The sequence below is a fragment of the Squalius cephalus genome (genome assembly GCF_949319135.1).
Source record: "Squalius cephalus genome assembly, chromosome: 17".
Classification (NCBI taxonomy): domain Eukaryota; kingdom Metazoa; phylum Chordata; class Actinopteri; order Cypriniformes; family Leuciscidae; genus Squalius; species Squalius cephalus.
In genome coordinates, this window is record NC_137138.1 from 6,409,205 (window position 1) to 6,425,757 (window position 16,553).

At 35.5% G+C, this 16,553-nt stretch overlaps 2 protein-coding genes across 2 annotated transcripts; both read left to right on the plus strand.

The window, feature by feature from the left end:
• The first annotated feature begins 1,231 nt into the window (after positions 1-1,231).
• On the plus strand, positions 1,232-2,596 carry LOC307144345 (urokinase plasminogen activator surface receptor-like). The gene is made up of 5 exons (XM_079846659.1): positions 1,232-1,300; positions 1,386-1,502; positions 1,762-1,893; positions 2,106-2,213; positions 2,341-2,596. Exons 1-5 carry the CDS (start codon positions 1,252-1,254, stop codon positions 2,568-2,570), a joined length of 636 nt encoding a protein of 211 aa, XP_079702785.1. The 5' UTR covers positions 1,232-1,251; the 3' UTR covers positions 2,571-2,596.
• Positions 2,597-8,277: 5,681 nt separating this feature from the next.
• LOC307144655 (urokinase plasminogen activator surface receptor-like) lies at positions 8,278-9,526 on the plus strand (the record flags this gene model as incomplete). The annotated part of the gene is made up of 5 exons (XM_079847200.1): positions 8,278-8,326; positions 8,409-8,525; positions 8,744-8,875; positions 9,088-9,198; positions 9,313-9,526. 5 exons carry the CDS (start codon positions 8,278-8,280, stop codon positions 9,498-9,500), a joined length of 597 nt encoding a protein of 198 aa, XP_079703326.1. The 3' UTR covers positions 9,501-9,526.
• Positions 9,527-16,553: the final 7,027 nt, after the last annotated feature.

Sequence of the window (16,553 nt, forward strand, 5' to 3'; positions counted from 1 at the left end):
TTATCACAATTAAAATACAAAATTGTATTTAAAAAACAACAACAACCATTTACTTTAAACATTTGCCTCAAACCATCTTCTTTTTGCAGCTCTAACAATTTATTAGGTCTCAATGAAAATTTTAAATTTTACTTTTGTCACTACAGTACATATTTGCATGTTGCATGTCACTATTCCCAGAAAGAGTTTACCACACATCTTTCACATAAATGATGTTGCACTTGCAACATTTTGTAAAGAGATTGTATGATCCTTGCAAATATATATACATTTATATAAATTAATATTTTAATAGAAATATCTCACGTTAGCCTATATGAATGAAGCCTGCATAATGTAAGGGTACATTATACAGACTCCATTTGTATGATGTGAGAAATTTCTAATAATTAACAATTTGTAACCCTTTTTTCCTGTGCTTTATTTATTTGTTCTTAAATTGGTTGTATTTATTTTGAAGTTATCTATAGCTATTGTTCTTGCTTTCAACCTACTCCTTGCTTTTTAAAAAAAACTCAAATAAGATATTAGCTAAGAAAGAACGAAAAATAAAGTTTACCCAATAGCCTCCAGCATCCCTGTAACCTACAGATGACATGAAGCTTGGGAAATGCATGGATTACTTCTTTTAGTCATGTGCTTGAAAACGTGATCAAATTGATGAAGCTCTGGTGTTCTAGATCATTAAAGGCTGTTTTTGTGTTTCACAATGTCTCAAGTCTGGATGTTGATTTCAGAGGAAATCAAACTTATGGTCCTGTTTGATCAGGACGTTTAATGTCATATTATGATCATATACTACTTACTGTAACTGCAGCTATTACAATCCTTCAGTGTTTAAACTGGTTTCTCAATAACTTTCCATCCTCCTCCCCAAATGGCCACAAATCCCTAAAGCATATGTAAACTAAATTATATATGATTTTCTTTCTTCTGCAGAACACAAGAAGACCTTTTACTTTCTTCTAGAACATGTCTATGTTCTACTGAGGAAAAAAGTCATACAGGTTTTGAATGACATGAGGGCGAGTGAATGATTTTTGGGTGAATATAAAGGTTGGTTTAGGTAGACCTGCAAAGTGCTTGTAATTTCCTTATCAAACTTCAATTTATTGTTAAGTGTGAAGTAAATTGTGTAGTTTTAAGTTTCTGCTTCTCTACTTTCATTTTCTCATGAAAATCCTCCCCTTCTAATAAGCTATAAAATGGCACTGAAACAGACACATTATTTTACTCTCCTCCTGATCAAAGATGGATCTGCAACTCTCAGTTTTTCTCCTGTTCACTCTCTTCACTGCAGGTACGAAGACAAATAGTGTATGTGATGTTACTGGGTACAAATACAGATAATTGATGTCTCTTTCCTTCTTTTTCTTTTACTAAAGGACACTCTCTCAGCTGTTATGAGTGCGTGAGTATGACGGGTTCTTGTGACAATCAGAAGTTAAAAACATGTCCCAATGGATCTTCCAATTGCATGAGTTTAACAGTGATACCACAAAGTAAGACCAGCATGACAGATCGAGTGGTGTAAATGTAACTTCTCATATAACTGTGACTCTCATATAACAGAATTTACTAAATCAATCACAGAATATTTTATTTATTTCTGCTGTTTGTTTTCTATCCGATTGTTTTGCTAACAGTGGCAATTGTATTATTATAAACATTTGAAATAAGAAAACTGATACATTTTTAACATTTATAATTTTTCCATCAAAATAACATGTACTGGTCTTTTCTGTATAATTCATATTTTAGATCAATTTAGTTTCAAAACGAAGATTAAAGATTGTACTGTTGACTGTCAAAGTGGGTCCATTAACTTCGGCATTTCAAAGTTGTCTTCTTCCTGCTGTAACACAGACCAGTGTAACGTCCAAGATGCTCCAGGTATTGTGCTTTCCTGACCTTGTGCAAATGACTATCTTCTTTAAAGTCAACATTAATTTTTCTTCCAAAGGACATTCAATCAGGAAATGAAATACAGGGTGTGGCTTGTCTGTTGTGAACTGACTGAATGGATCATTATATCTTACCACTTATATATATAATATAATATATCATTACATTATATTATACTAGTACATGTTTTCCTCCTGTAGATCCCTCTAACATCCCCAATGGAAGGAAATGTTACTATTGTGATGGACAGACCTGCTTAAACACAGTGAGCTGTTCAGGGACTGAAGATCGGTGTGTTAATGCAACAGGTGAGAATCTGGAAAAGGACGAAGATTGTTATTTTTGTTTCTCCACCATTTATTTTAAATATTTGATACAAATCACATACAGCTACTGCCAGCTTAGACTAACCTTTGTTTTCTTTCTTTTCATCAGTGACTGTTGAAAGCCTGTCAGCCGTTGTAAAAGGCTGTGCGACTACATCTATTTGTGACGCCACATTTATTCCTTCTGTTGGGGGCATCTCATGTTGTGAGGGGAACCTGTGTAACGGGGCTCAGAGTGTCACAAGTTGTGAGGGGAACCTGTGTAACAGGTCTCAGAGTGTCACCCAGAGCTTCCTGTTCCTCTGCTGTTCTCTGCTCTCCTACTTCATGATGCACTGAATACAGCAGATCTTCACATTCTACAATCAGACACGCTGTACTGAATATAATAACTTAATAATATCTTGTTTTTTTTCTGTACTAGACTGTGTTCAGATGTGATAAACTGAATTTATACAGGAAATGTATGTATTCGTCACCTTGTTTCAGGGTTCATTTTTAAATCTTCATGATGTAAGAAGTCCAAAAGAAAGTGCAATATTTTTTTTTTAAATAAAAAAAGTACTAAATCATCATCATGTCCAGAAAAAACTAGTATGATCATTATTTACTTATTAAAAAAGAAACATTTTCACCTGTTTTGTTTTGCATTTGTCCCACAAACCTTGCATTTGTCCCCTGGGAGACTTTGACTGCCTGGATCTGAATGTACGCTCTGTTTTTCATGGCAACCGTGTGTTGTACTTAGTAACAGTCTGTTATCAAGAATTATTACATGGCTTGGTTGAATTCTAATGTAGAATGCGGGCTGTTATTTCTTGATAACAGACCGCTGCTAAGTATAACATACCGTTGTCATGAAAAACAGAGCGTTGCTATGGACGCAGGATTCTAACCGTAGAGACGGAACGGACTATTTTCTTTAGCGGAAGCAATACAATAGTTTTTAAATCAATAAACTCCTTTTTAAATCAATATTTTGTGTGAAATTATTGATTTATTTGGTAGGTAGCCATGTAATAAGCGGGATAATGTAGAGCGAGGCGGTTGTTATAGCAAATACAACCCCTTCAGGATGATTCAAGACCCCTGTCAGGGTTGTAATCGCTATAGCAACCACCTCGCTCTACATTATCCCTTACATAACAGACCGCATTCTACATTAGAATTCAACCAAGCCATGTAATAAACAATAATAAACATCCATTGACATAAAGGCAACCAAAGCATTCTAAATCCTCATCAGTAACATTTCACCATGGAATAGGCTATACAATCCAATAAAGGAAAATAAGGTGTCACATTATACATTATAGACCACCATAATCATTTACATAAAAATCACTCTCTATAGATAACGCAGCACATCAGATTATAATCGCTCGTTTGGTATAAACAACTCAAAATATCAAAATCACATCACAAAGGAATCATCGAAAACCAAACCAGTGATATACATCTCAATAAAGAAGAAATAATCACATATGGAACAGCGTCATTAAGCTAGACTAACAGAACAAAAAGTTGCGGGCATGTCCGGACATGCGTGTGTGACGCAGTTATAAATAACTCAATATCGATCTCTATGAACACAAACATAAGGCAGGCTTACTTGTAGCCCAATGTCTAACACCTCAATGTAACTTCTGCAGAAAATATCACAGATAAATAGGAATAAATGTCCTTTCAACCATCGACGCAACATATCTGTTCAGCAGGGCGTTAACGTTACGGCACGGCCGCTTCAGTCAAGAGGGAGCTCAGTCAGAAGATGATGCACGAATCAATGTCAGAATAAAAGTCCTCTCTTAAAGGAGCCTTTACAAAAATCTACATTTCCACTTAATGCAAAAAAGTAAAATAAAATGCTGAATACTTTTGCTAAATAATATTTGTTTTAAGTGTGTAACTAGCTAACAATACATCATGCAACTGTAATACATCATGAGATGAAGGTCTAGCTCTTGATCCAGATTTCACGATTCAATTCAGAATCACAAAGTCTTGTTTTTATTCTGAATCTCCATTCGCTTCGATATTGATTAATTTGGAAATATTTCAGGTATAACGTTACGTCAATTATTCTAAAGGAAAAAATTCTCAACTAATGCTGTGAACAATGTAAATTGGTAGCCTACACTCAAATTCATTAACAATAAATAAAGAACAGTTGAATACAATCATTAAAATAATTAATACATATAACATATTTTGCGATACCCTCTTGAGTTATTTTTTTCTAGATGACAAGCTACTGAACGACTTTACTGAGGTAAATTTAACGTTCACACAAGCAATTACTGACGTCTTTCCGCGATTGATACATGGCAATTACACAAGAGATTATATATTTCAGTAAGTTGTAGCAACTGTATATTTTAACACACCTTCTGATGTCCATTCATGTTTATTCTGTGCCATATAAACCGTAAAAGGGAGAGTTGAATGGTTCAATTTGAGAAGGGTCTGGCTGCAGACTGTGGGCGACTGAAGCTCCACTCTCAAACAGGAAATATGTCACCTCCACTTGAATTAATAAAGGAGGGGCAAGATGGCGTCGCTGTGAGCTCTTTGAATTTTACCTCAACAGCTGTCGTAACGTGCAATGGATCATTTCTCAACCATAAGCCGTCTCCAAAGGCATTTCAGAGAATTTGGCAGGCCTAGCTTATGGCTTGTCTGTGAAACCGGGGGTATAAGAACCGGGATATTTTATAATAAAAAAAAAAAAAGAAGAAGAGACCTGACTGACTGGGACAACCTCATGTGCTAAATTCACAAATTTGTTTAAAATATCAAGTTATGTTAACTGTACTTGTTCAGCTCCCATATCTGGGTATTAATATACAAGTGACTTTAAAGTAGTTTAATCTGTCAGATGTCAAATAGTAATATGATCTTTTTCTATTTACTTTTAACTCTTTCAGATGTTTTCTTGGTTCCTTTTAAAACAGACGACAGACTCTTCTACAGATATGTCAGTAGGTCTACATGAGGCTATTTGTCCTGTCAGAGGAAAAAAGAGGTCTGTTCTTACAGAGTGCCACAATAACCCTGGGACTGGCAATCATAGTGGCGTCAGAGGCACTCAAAACAGGGTTATTGCTGGCTACTATTGGTCTACAATTATCCAGGACATGAAAGAATGGGTAATTTTATATACTTAATATCTTATATCTATACTTAAGAATGTGTCTACTTTTGCCACCTTTGATTGTTAGATACCTTTATGATTTAGAAGTTATATTAGTCAACATTTGAAGTGGATCAAAAGTGGATAAGTTCATCAAAGTTGTCCTAAGACAAGAACGGGTATTGTTCAAAAGTCATATATAACTTTGATGAAAGGTTTTGATCCACTTCAAATGTTGGATCTGATGATAAATTCAGCTGTATACACAAATACATGAATGAAAATAATGTAATTGTGTTCTTCAAAGTTCCTTTATGATGAGTTTAGTTGTATAACGATTAATTTTTGTAAATAAGTAAATAAATAAATAAATTTACTGCAATCATTGAATCAATGAACTTTATAGATCTTGCCTCTCATTTACATCTGGTCAAAAATGTCATCAACATCACAGCGTATAATTTCACGAGTCAAGGATCGTGGGGAAAAAAGCCTTGAATACTGGATCCATCCATGGGCCTCAACTTCTCCACAGGCCTCTCCCATCGCTTGAAGACTTACTTGGTTGTAATGTAATGGTTGTGATCATATACCTTCCATCTTCAAGAGCAGAATATGCTGGAAGGAACACCATCCTGAAATGTGGGTGATGCTCAAACTACTCTTGCACCAGTGCTGAATGGTGAAATTGAAATAGTCCCAAAAAACTACACAATTTCGCTCAATTTGCTCCTGATCACCCTGCGGAAAGTGGATTTCATTGAGGAAGTTAAATGTAGAAGCCTTTGTGTTGTGCGGCTCCAAGACACTAGACTCTTCACAAGACTTTCCACTAATACATACTTCCCCTCTATCCATGTCTTCTTATATTTTAATCCACTAATACATTACCATTGCCGTCCTCTACCATCTCTTCTCCCTCTTTCTACATCCTCAGCTCTTCTTGCTTCTCCTAAATCCTCAACTCTCCTTGCTCCATCTCCTCTTCCTATAACATATATTCCTTTCCCCTCATCTCTTTCTACCTCCTCCACTCTTCCTCTCCCTCTCAATATTACCCTTCATCTATCCTCTCCAAAATCTTTCACTCTTACATTTCTTCCTTTTCCCATTCCTCTTTTTTTTGGTCATTATTCTTTTCCCCTTTTATAGTTTTTGTAATTGAGATAGCTGTGTAAACAATTAGGAAATTTCATCGCCTGTGTTGTGTGTATTACGGTACTAACTCAGCAGATTTTTATTTGGCGCTAACTGAGAACATTACAAGTGCAACTGAGAATTAAAAAAATAACAGAGTTTTGTTTGTTGTGTTTGAAAAATTGGGATTTAAACCAATAAAAAGAGCTGCAATTGTTTTATCCTGATATAAAAGATTTGGTTGGCTGTTTGAATAATGTGAAAACATTTGAGAATGTGATTTGTAATTTGCATGAAATAAAGGAAATTTTACAACCTGTTTAGGACAATTACAAAGTGTCCAGATCACCGTGTTAACTGTTTTGAGAACAGTGACCTGAGTTTGGAGAAATGTGTCAAATCGATTGAGAAAAACTGTAAATTAATTCACAGTTTGATGTCATAAGCTTTTCAATTCATTCTACTGTGGTTTGACTGAATAACAATCAGCGCAACAATGCTAAAACATTCAGAGGTCAACGGATTTTTTTCTCTTGCAAAACAAGTAACTGTAAAACAGGAAACCACCACCATACTTCTTTAAACCTGTGTGTCGCAATGCAATATTGCATGCAATGACAAAAGGTTGATTGAGATCATCTGATCTAACATGTATAAATCATTGAAATTTATGCAGATCACAAAAAAAAAAAAAAAGACTATTTACTTTCATCAACATTTGCCTCAGACCATCTTTCTGCAGCTCTAACAATTCATTAGGTCTGAATAAAAAATTACATTTTTATTGTTGTCACTACAATATGCATTTGCATGTTGAATCTCACTATTCCCAGAAGAGTTTACCACATCTTTCACACAAATGATGTTGCTCTTGCAGTGAAATATATAATCGCTGTGTATGATCCTTGCAAATATATATATACATTTATATAAATGAATATGGTAACAGAAATATCTCATGTTATACAAATAGAGTCTATACTTTTGAGAAGTAACAATTTGTAAATCATTTTTTCTGTGCTTTATTTATGTTAGCCCACTGTTGTTCTTGCTTTCATTCTACTTGTTAAAAACCTCAAATAAGATATTAACAGAGAAAGAAAAAGAAAGTTTACCCAATAGCCTCCAGCATCCCTGTAACCTACAGATGACATGAAGCTTGGGAAATGGATTACTTCTTTTAGTCATGTGCTTGAAAACGTGATCAAATTGATGAAGCTCTGGTGTTCTAGATCATTAAAGGCTGTTTTTGTGTTTTACAATGTCTCAAGTCTGATTGTTCCTGATTTCAGAGGAAATCAAACGTATGGTTCTGTTTGATCAGGACGTTTATATATGATCATATACTACTTACTGTAACTGCAGCTATTACAATCCTTCAGTGTTTAAACTGGTTTCTCAATAACTTTCCATCCTCCTCCACAAATGGCCACAAATCCCTAAAGTCTATGTAAACTATATGATTTTCTTTCTTCTGCAGAACACAAGAAGATCTTTTACTTTCTTCTAGAACATGTCTATGTTCTACTGAGGAAAAAAGTCATACATGACATGAGGGCGAGTGAATGATTTTTGGGTGAACTATCAATTTAAGAATATAGGTAGACCTGCAAAGCGCTTGTAATTTCCTTATCAAACTTCAGTTTATTGTTAAAGTAAATTGTGTAATTTCTGTTTTTCCATTTTTATTTTCCCATAAAGATCCTCCCCTTTTGATAAGCTATAAAATGAGCACCGTTTCGGTGGCATGATGTTTCATTCTCCTCCTGATCAAAGATGGATCTGCAAATCTCAGTTTTTCTTCTCTTCATTCTTTTTACTGCAGGTACGAAGACAAATAGTGTTTATCATATTTTCATTTTTTTTTTCATTGGATCTCTCTCTCACTGTCTGTTTTATTACTAAAGGACACTCTCTCAGCTGTTATGACTGCACGAGTGTGACGGGTTCTTGTGCCGATCAGAAGTTAAAAACATGTCCCAGTGGATCTTCCAAGTGCATGAGTTTAACAGTGGTATCACAAGGTAAGACCAGCATGACAGATCGAGTGGTGTAAATGTAACTTCTCATAAAACTTGTTTTCTTGGAAGAATTTACTAAATCAATCACAGAATAGTCTGTTTATTTCTGCTGTTTAATTTGTTTTCTATCCGATTGTTTTGCTAAAAAACTTTTTTACATATTTATAATTATTCCATCAAAATAACATGTACTGGTCTTATCTGTTTAATTCATATTTTAGGTCAAATTAGTGTAAAAGTGATGGCTAAAGATTGTGCTGTTGACTGTCAAAGTGGGTCCATTAACTTCGGCATTTCAAAGTTGTCTTCTTCCTGCTGTAACACAGACCAGTGTAACGTCCAAGATGCTCCAGGTATTGTGCTTTACTGACCTTGTGCAAATGACTATTATAGTCAACATTAATTTTACTTGCAAAGGACATTCAATCAGGAAATAAAAAGCAGGGTGTGGCTCGTCTGTTGTGAACTGATTGAATGGAGCAGCTAAAGGAGTGTTGTTACATTAGATATTATATTTTATATACAAAAAAATCAAATTAAACTAATAAGTGTTTCCCTCCTGTAGATCCCTCTAACATCCCCAATGGAAGGAAATGTTACTATTGTGATGATAAGAGCTGCTCAAACACAGTGAGCTGTTCAGGGACTGAAGAAGATCGCTGCATTAAAGCAACAGGTGAGAATCTGGAAAAGGATTTCCATTTTGTTTCTCCACCATCAATTTAAATATTTGATACAAATCACATACAGCTACTGCCAGCCTAACCTTTGTTTTCTTTCTTTTCACCAGGGACTTTTGGAGGTCAGTCATTGGTTGTAAAAGGCTGTGCGTCTAAATCTGTTTGTGACGCCACATTTATTCCTAATGTTCAGAACGTCACATGTTGTGCGGGGAACCTGTGTAACGGGGCTCAGAGTGTCACCCAGAGCTTCCTGTTCCTCTGCTGTTCTCTGCTCTCCTACTTCATGATGCACTGAATACAGCAGATCTTCACATTCTACAATCAGACACTCTTTACTGAATATATAGCTTGTTTTTTTCTGTACTAGATTGTGTTCAGATGTGATAAACTGAATTTATACAGGAAAATGTATGTATTCATCACCTTATTTCAGGGTTCATTTTTAAATCTTCAAGATGTAAAAAAGTGCAATATATTTTTTCTTAAATAAAAAATGATGAAATCATCATCATGTCCAGAAGAAACAAGTATAGCCTATGATCATTATTTAATTAATCAAAAAGGAAAATTTCACCTGTTGTTTTGCATTTGTCCTACAAACTAAATTTCCACTAAATAAAAAAAAATATAGTTTGCTGAATAGGCCCACTTTTGCTCAATACTTTTTGTTTTAAGTGTTTAAACTAGCTAGCAGAAGAGGTATAAAGTTAAACTGTAATACATCATGTGATAAAGGTCTAGCTCTTGATATTGATCGAGATTTCGCGATGCGATTCAGATTTACAATAGTAGTGGGACGTTCGGATCATTTTACTGACTCGGATCTTTGAATCTCGTTCAGCAAAATGAACGAATCTTTTTTCGAGTCATTTCGTTCATTTCTGCAGAATATAATTAAAATGTCATGTTAAATAGCCCAACACATCTAGTAGGCTACTTACGAAAATGTTGATGACATATGAAAAAATAAAAATAAACTTGCAGCCAAAGCCAAATTATAAGAAACCGAAGTGTTTTCTTTCTTTCTTCGAAGACGTTCTTTCTTTTGCAACTCTGTTTATCACGATGTATCTCGTCTGTTCCCCGCCTCTCGTGTCATCGGGTTCGAACTTCGAGACGTTGGGTTAGTTCAGTCGACTCCAGTGTCTGATCTGGACCGTGTGACAGCCCCATAAGCATTTGAATGCACTGCAGTACCGGTCCGGAAAGAGAAATGATTAGTTCATCTCTCTCTCGAGTCAGTCTTCGGGTTCGGCCAGGTTTCGTTCTTCCTGCCAGTCCCATAGAGACTAAGCTGTCAGTACCGGAAAGACAAATGATTAGTTCATCTTTCGAATCTTTGTGAAAGACCATGTGAGTGACTGCAATTCGATTTGACATTTCTGATGCATTGCTAAATTAACGTTATATGGGAACATGTACTTTTCTATTTGAAACTGCTTTTAAAATGTGTGAACTGTACATAGTAAGTTTAGTTCAAAACCCTATTTAGCATAATTTATCAGCAGGTGGCAGCAGATAGTCTTGTGTAGCCTACACCTAGACATTTGCATTTGCTGTATCAAACACACAGTGGAGACTGCATATATATATATTAAAAAAGAAGGCTTGTAAAAACGTAAAAAATGATCTTTAAAGGGGTGGTTCAGGATTTTGGACATCAGACCTCATTTCCAAGTTAGCCTGGGTGTTATTTATCAGTGGAGACAGTTTTCAAAAATTTTCACCCAGTCCTCCCAGTTGCATAGTTCGCCGGTGCTAGGGTAGCACGAGTCAACGGTAACTGCTAGCCTGCCATTAAAACAGTTTTACCCACTCCACAGTACACCAAAAGCAAATAAATTATAACGCCAGACTTTCGATGTAAATATCTGTTGAGAGAATAATGTTAGAAATCAAACTACCCTTTCATCGCATTGCAATAGTTATACTTTGTTCCCTGTATTTATTAGCACAGTCTACAGCTGCGGCGGAGTGAAATTAAGTTACCTAGGCAACCGAGACTACTACTAGCTAGCTAGACGTCCCGACTGTAGTGCGCTTCTGTTCTGTGTTTACTTTTCGGCGCAGTACTAACCGGAGCAAAGTAAAATCCCGCCGCTGCTGAGAAATTAGTTCCTGTAAATGTAATGCGATCATTGAGATGCAAGAGTAGTTTCTAACATTATTCTCTCAACAGACATTTACATCGATAGTCTGGTTGTCCGATAGTCCGTTGACTCGCGCTAGCCTAGCACCGGCGAACTATGCAACTGGGAGGACTGGGTGAAAATTTTTGAAAACTGTCTCCACTGATAAATAACACCCAGACTAACTTGGAAATGAGGTCCGATGTCCAAAATCCTGAACCACCCCTTTAAAATGGAAAAACTACAAGCTGAACAACTGAAGAAAACAGGCTTCATAGTTATAAGCCACACATAAATAAATAAATAAATAAATAAAATCAAGGGGCACAACAACTTGTCTCTGGAACCTTTTCAGCCCCTAAAAGGCGCATTTTAGTACCTTAGAGAAGTAATATGAACCCTTAAGGAACTTCAGTGGGTAAATATGTTACAAAAATGTCCCTTTAAAGGTATTGCCCCAGTGACAAGCTGTTGATCCCCTAAGGAAACAAGTTTTGTGCCTTTTTTGTGTGTGAGAGTGCAGAAACTTCTAAATTTCACTGATGATTGACAGTGCTTTTTGTGTTCTGCAGAAGAAAGAATGTCATGCAGTTAACGATGACAGTGTTTGATTCTGTGTGAACTGTCCCTTTAACGATCTTCTTACACAGGATTTTGCAAGTAAATCATACAATATCTACTGTTTTTATTTTATTTTCCTTCTGTTAAACATTTTTGTCATAAAGACCCTCACCCTTTTGGTAAGCTAAAGGGTACTGAAACAGACACATTTAATTTACCTGCTGATCAAAGATGGATCTGAAAATCACAGTTTCAGAGGCGACTTTTGGACCTCACTACACTGAAAAAAATTATTCATTGACTAGTTGAATTTACTAAGAAAAATTATGTTAATTGGTTCCACATAATTCATTTTAGCTACATTTAAACAAATGCATTACGTTGAACTAAGTTCAGCCTAATGCATTTGTTTAAATGTAGCTAAAATCAATTGTGTGGAACCACTTACGATAAAAACATTTAGTAAATTCAATGAATTTACTGAAATCATTGAATTTACAAAAAAAAATTATCGTAAGTGGTTCCACACAATTGATTTTAGCTACATTTAAACAAATGAATTAAGCTGAACTTAGTTCAACGTAATGCATTTGTTTAAATGTAGCTAAAATCAATTATGTGGATCCAATTAACATAATTTTTTTTAGTAAACTCAACTAGTCAATGAATCATTTTTTTCAGTGTACATAAATATAGGAGATCATTTTACATCAGAGATGTTTTCTTTCTACTTTGATATATTTATAAATAGATGTTACACAAGAATGTGCAGTTGAACTGTTCATTTTTATTTTTTAGTTAATACTAGTTCTACAATCAAGGTTAAAAGTTGTTCTTCACCAACTGGCTGTCCAAATACTGTATATCCATGAACCTCAGCATCTCAGATATCCTGTAACATGCCTCTTTGTGATGCCCACCTCAACATGTGAGAGTCGCATGATGAATCAAAGCTCATCACAAGCAGCTTTTCCACAAGTTGAGAAGGTAAATAATTTATATAGAAGGTGCACACCGTCATTCAGACAAACATGGTAACACACATGACATTAAAGAAATGCAATAAACATTAATTCAACAACATTAGATGTAACCCCTAATGTACAGATGTGAGTGTCAAATACACTATAAAATATACAATGACTTGTTCTTTTTCAATTCCAAAAACTTTATTTTATTCACAGTTATACACCGTATATAGTACGGAAAATTTCTGTTAACCAATTATCAGTTTTTCACCGTAGCACCGTCTTTTACTGTTAAAATCACAGTCATGTTTTACAGAGCAGGGTTTCCCGCAGAACATTGGCGAGATCCTCACACTCCCTCCACCGGCTGGTCATTGTACCACAGTGATCCTGGTGCCGTCACTTCCCCAGGTAAACGGCACACATCCATTGACAGGCGATCTTCTTCCACTGCTCCAAGGTCCAGTTCTGACGCTTGTGTGCCCATAGGCACTCTCAGTGGTGGACAGGGGTCATCATTGCACTCTGGTTGGTCTGTGGCTGTATTGCATCAGAGTGTTGTGACACATTCCCTCCATAACCATCATTAAAATTTTGCGAGACTTGTGCCACAGTCGACCTTCTGTTGTTTGGACCAGACTGGATAGCCTTCATGCCTTTGTGCATCAATGAGCCTTGGGCGCCCAACACCCTGTTGCAGGCGTTTGTCCATCCACAGATCACTGTAAATTCTCAGCACTGCTGACCGGGAGCGACACACAAGCCTTGCCGTGTCTGAGATATTATGACCAGGTCACCTTGACATAACAATTTGGCCCTGTAAGCTCGCGCTCGATCGGCCCAAAGCCGGCATCCGACCAGCATGGAAGGTCTTTACGTGTTACTGTCTTTTCTCGTGGCAAAGTATTTTTTTATTAAATGCAATACATTTGTATTCTCTCGTTGTTTCATCTGACTCCATAAATGAAAAGGTTTTAATGATATCTGTGTATCATTAAATGTGAGCGAATGTTTGACTATTCTTTTTAACTCTTAAATGAAAATAATGTCAAAGTCAGTTAGAATAATCAAATGTAACAATTTATTTTGTCAGGTAAATGTATCATGCCAATTTGCCAATCAAATGCTCTGGAATAAAGAGAAGAGATGCGAACCCAACATTAAGAAATACATGAGAGTCTCACTCTCAGCCTCACGGGCTAATCTGAAGTACAGAAAGGCCCCGAACTCTTTGCTGCATATCATTATATAGACAGAACCTCTTTCACATGGAAACATCTGCTAATAATGGGAATTTACATTCAGAGTTGACACCTTTTGGGGGGTAGGAGAAAACCTTAAAAACCTTATTACCGGTACCTTTTGTTTTACTTATTTGGAAATGAGACATTTACCAGTCGCACTGAGACATTTTAAATGATACCAAACATGTATAATACTCATTGATAATTATTCACATCAAACCATATGTATTTTTGGGTAATTTTCATGTGGTCTCAGCATGAGAGAGGGGGAGTGGGGAAGAGGGGGAGAGATGTATTCTGAGGTGAGACTTTGTGTCTCAAATGGTGAGTTCAAATGTTACTTTCCTTTGTTCTCTCAGAGAGTAGCTCTCTCTTCCAGTTCTTCCAGTCTTACAGCCCTCGTCAAAGACGCTCAAACGTTTATTTCTGCTCAATTCTCCTGCCACTTACAAAAAAGAAGTTTATTCAAGTGTGCTATTAATATACTTCTTTTAATATAAAAATAAATTACACTTTCAGTCTACTTTTTATGTACTTCTCAGAAATATACTTAAAATTACACTTAAGTATACTTATACTGACCAAATATTTGAGGTATATACTAGTCTTTTGATCGAGATATACTTAAAAATATAATGAAGTATTCTAAGTATACTTTCTGCTGGCTGATTTCAGAGAGGCTCTTTTATAAATAGTATACTATAAGTATGATGTTAAGTTCACTTAAACTTAAAACTCACTCAACTTACAAGTATACTTGCAGTATAAAACTACTAAACTAGTGCTGGGAGTACACTACAAAGTTAACTTTTATAAACTAAAAAATGTGCTATAAGTATTTGACTTGTAAACTATCAGTAGGCTATAGGCTATAAGTTCACTTGTGGTCTAGTTTCAGTTCAAATGATAAATGTAAACTTGTAAACTATTCTGTATACTCAAAGTTTTCTACTGTTACACTTAAAGAATGCTTAAAAGTATACTTTTATACATGAAAAAGTAGTACTGAAATTGTATACTCAATAGTAAACTACTTATAAATTGATATTAGTATAGTATACTAGTATACTACATAAATTATACTGAAAAATTGACTTGGGTATACATAATAAAATGAACTTTAAGTATACTAAAAGTTTTAAATTAATACTTAATTTAAGTACTTTTTTTTTTTTTTTTTTTTTTTTTTGTAAGGGGAATCCAATAGCCTAGAAATCTAGACGCACCCTAACGGCAGCAAAATGTATTTTGCAGCAAGGGTAGTCTAGCAACTCTCCATTGACTTTCGTGCTGGAAAAACCTAAATTGGGTCAGGCCAATCACGTCGTGTATAGAGTAGGCGAGGCGGGCTTAACATAATGACGACAGAGTTGCGACGGTTCCCTGCTAACTGTTACTTGAAAACAAAGAAGAGCTGCTTCTGGAGAACAGTCTTTCGAATCGGCTTTGTCCGCGACTCTGGAGGACTTGGAGTTAAGTTCTTCTTTGATAAAAGAGCAAAGAACGGCACTTAAGTCATTCTTAAAAAAGGAAGATGTGTTCGTAGTTTTGCCGGCCAGATTCAAAAGTTGAATCTATCAACTAACGTTAACGCTCTGGTTGGTTGAAGCGCTGTCCTATTGCGTGCAGAGTGAATTTGAAAGACAGCCGTTTATCCCGCCCCTCGGATTGAGCCATGTCTATGGTGAGTTGCCAGACCAAACATCTTGATGTAGGTCTGGCTTGCCAGGCTAGGAATCCAACACATTGATTGCGAGAACTGATTGTTTGCTTAACATCTAATCTACCCAGACCTTAAAATGTGGCCTTGAGATGATCATCGATATTCCCTTCACCTGTGACTGGTCATAATGTTTTGGCTCATCGGTGTATAGCTCAATGCTTTTCTTTTCCAGAATTGTGCTGTATTGATATGTCTTCATTGTATTAATAATAAAAAATAAAAAATAAATCAAGTTTTGAAAGTGCTATAAGCTATGCATTTCATAAGCAGCACCTGTTCTTTGAAATGATCTAGAAGAATGTCACTTTTCTACATAACTTTCTTGACAGTGCCCTTCATCCGTGTACAGAGTACTTTTAAAATCATTTCATTGTTATAAATCACTTTAGCATGCATTTGGGAGACATAATAAAAGCATTATAGTTTGTCATGGTTTAACGTATAGCAAGAATATGTATATATACATATATGTATATATATATTTCTTTGTTCGTAATAAGAATTGCTCTAGAATTTGATCAGTTTGATAGTAAAGCTCTGTTTTTTTTTGTTTTTTTTTTTTTGAGTTTGCATGTGGATTATCTGTAAGACTTAAAAAAAAAAAAAAAAAAAGATGATTTCAAACATCACCGTGCACTGTTGTAAGTTCCTAAACTCGTTTTTATCATTTAAAGTATCATTTAAAGTCTCTTTAAGTGAAACATGAATTGAAACTATTCTTGA

Excerpts from the sequence above, each read along its gene's own strand:
- LOC307144345 (XM_079846659.1), top strand. The coding sequence starts at position 1,252 with ATGGATCTGCAACTCTCAGTTTTTCTCCTGTTCACTCTCTTCACTGCA. Across the intron at positions 1,503-1,761 it reads TTTAACAGTGATACCACAAA|ATCAATTTAGTTTCAAAACG; the intron begins GTAAGACCAGCA and ends TTCATATTTTAG. Across the intron at positions 2,214-2,340 it reads TCGGTGTGTTAATGCAACAG|TGACTGTTGAAAGCCTGTCA; the intron begins GTGAGAATCTGG and ends TCTTTTCATCAG.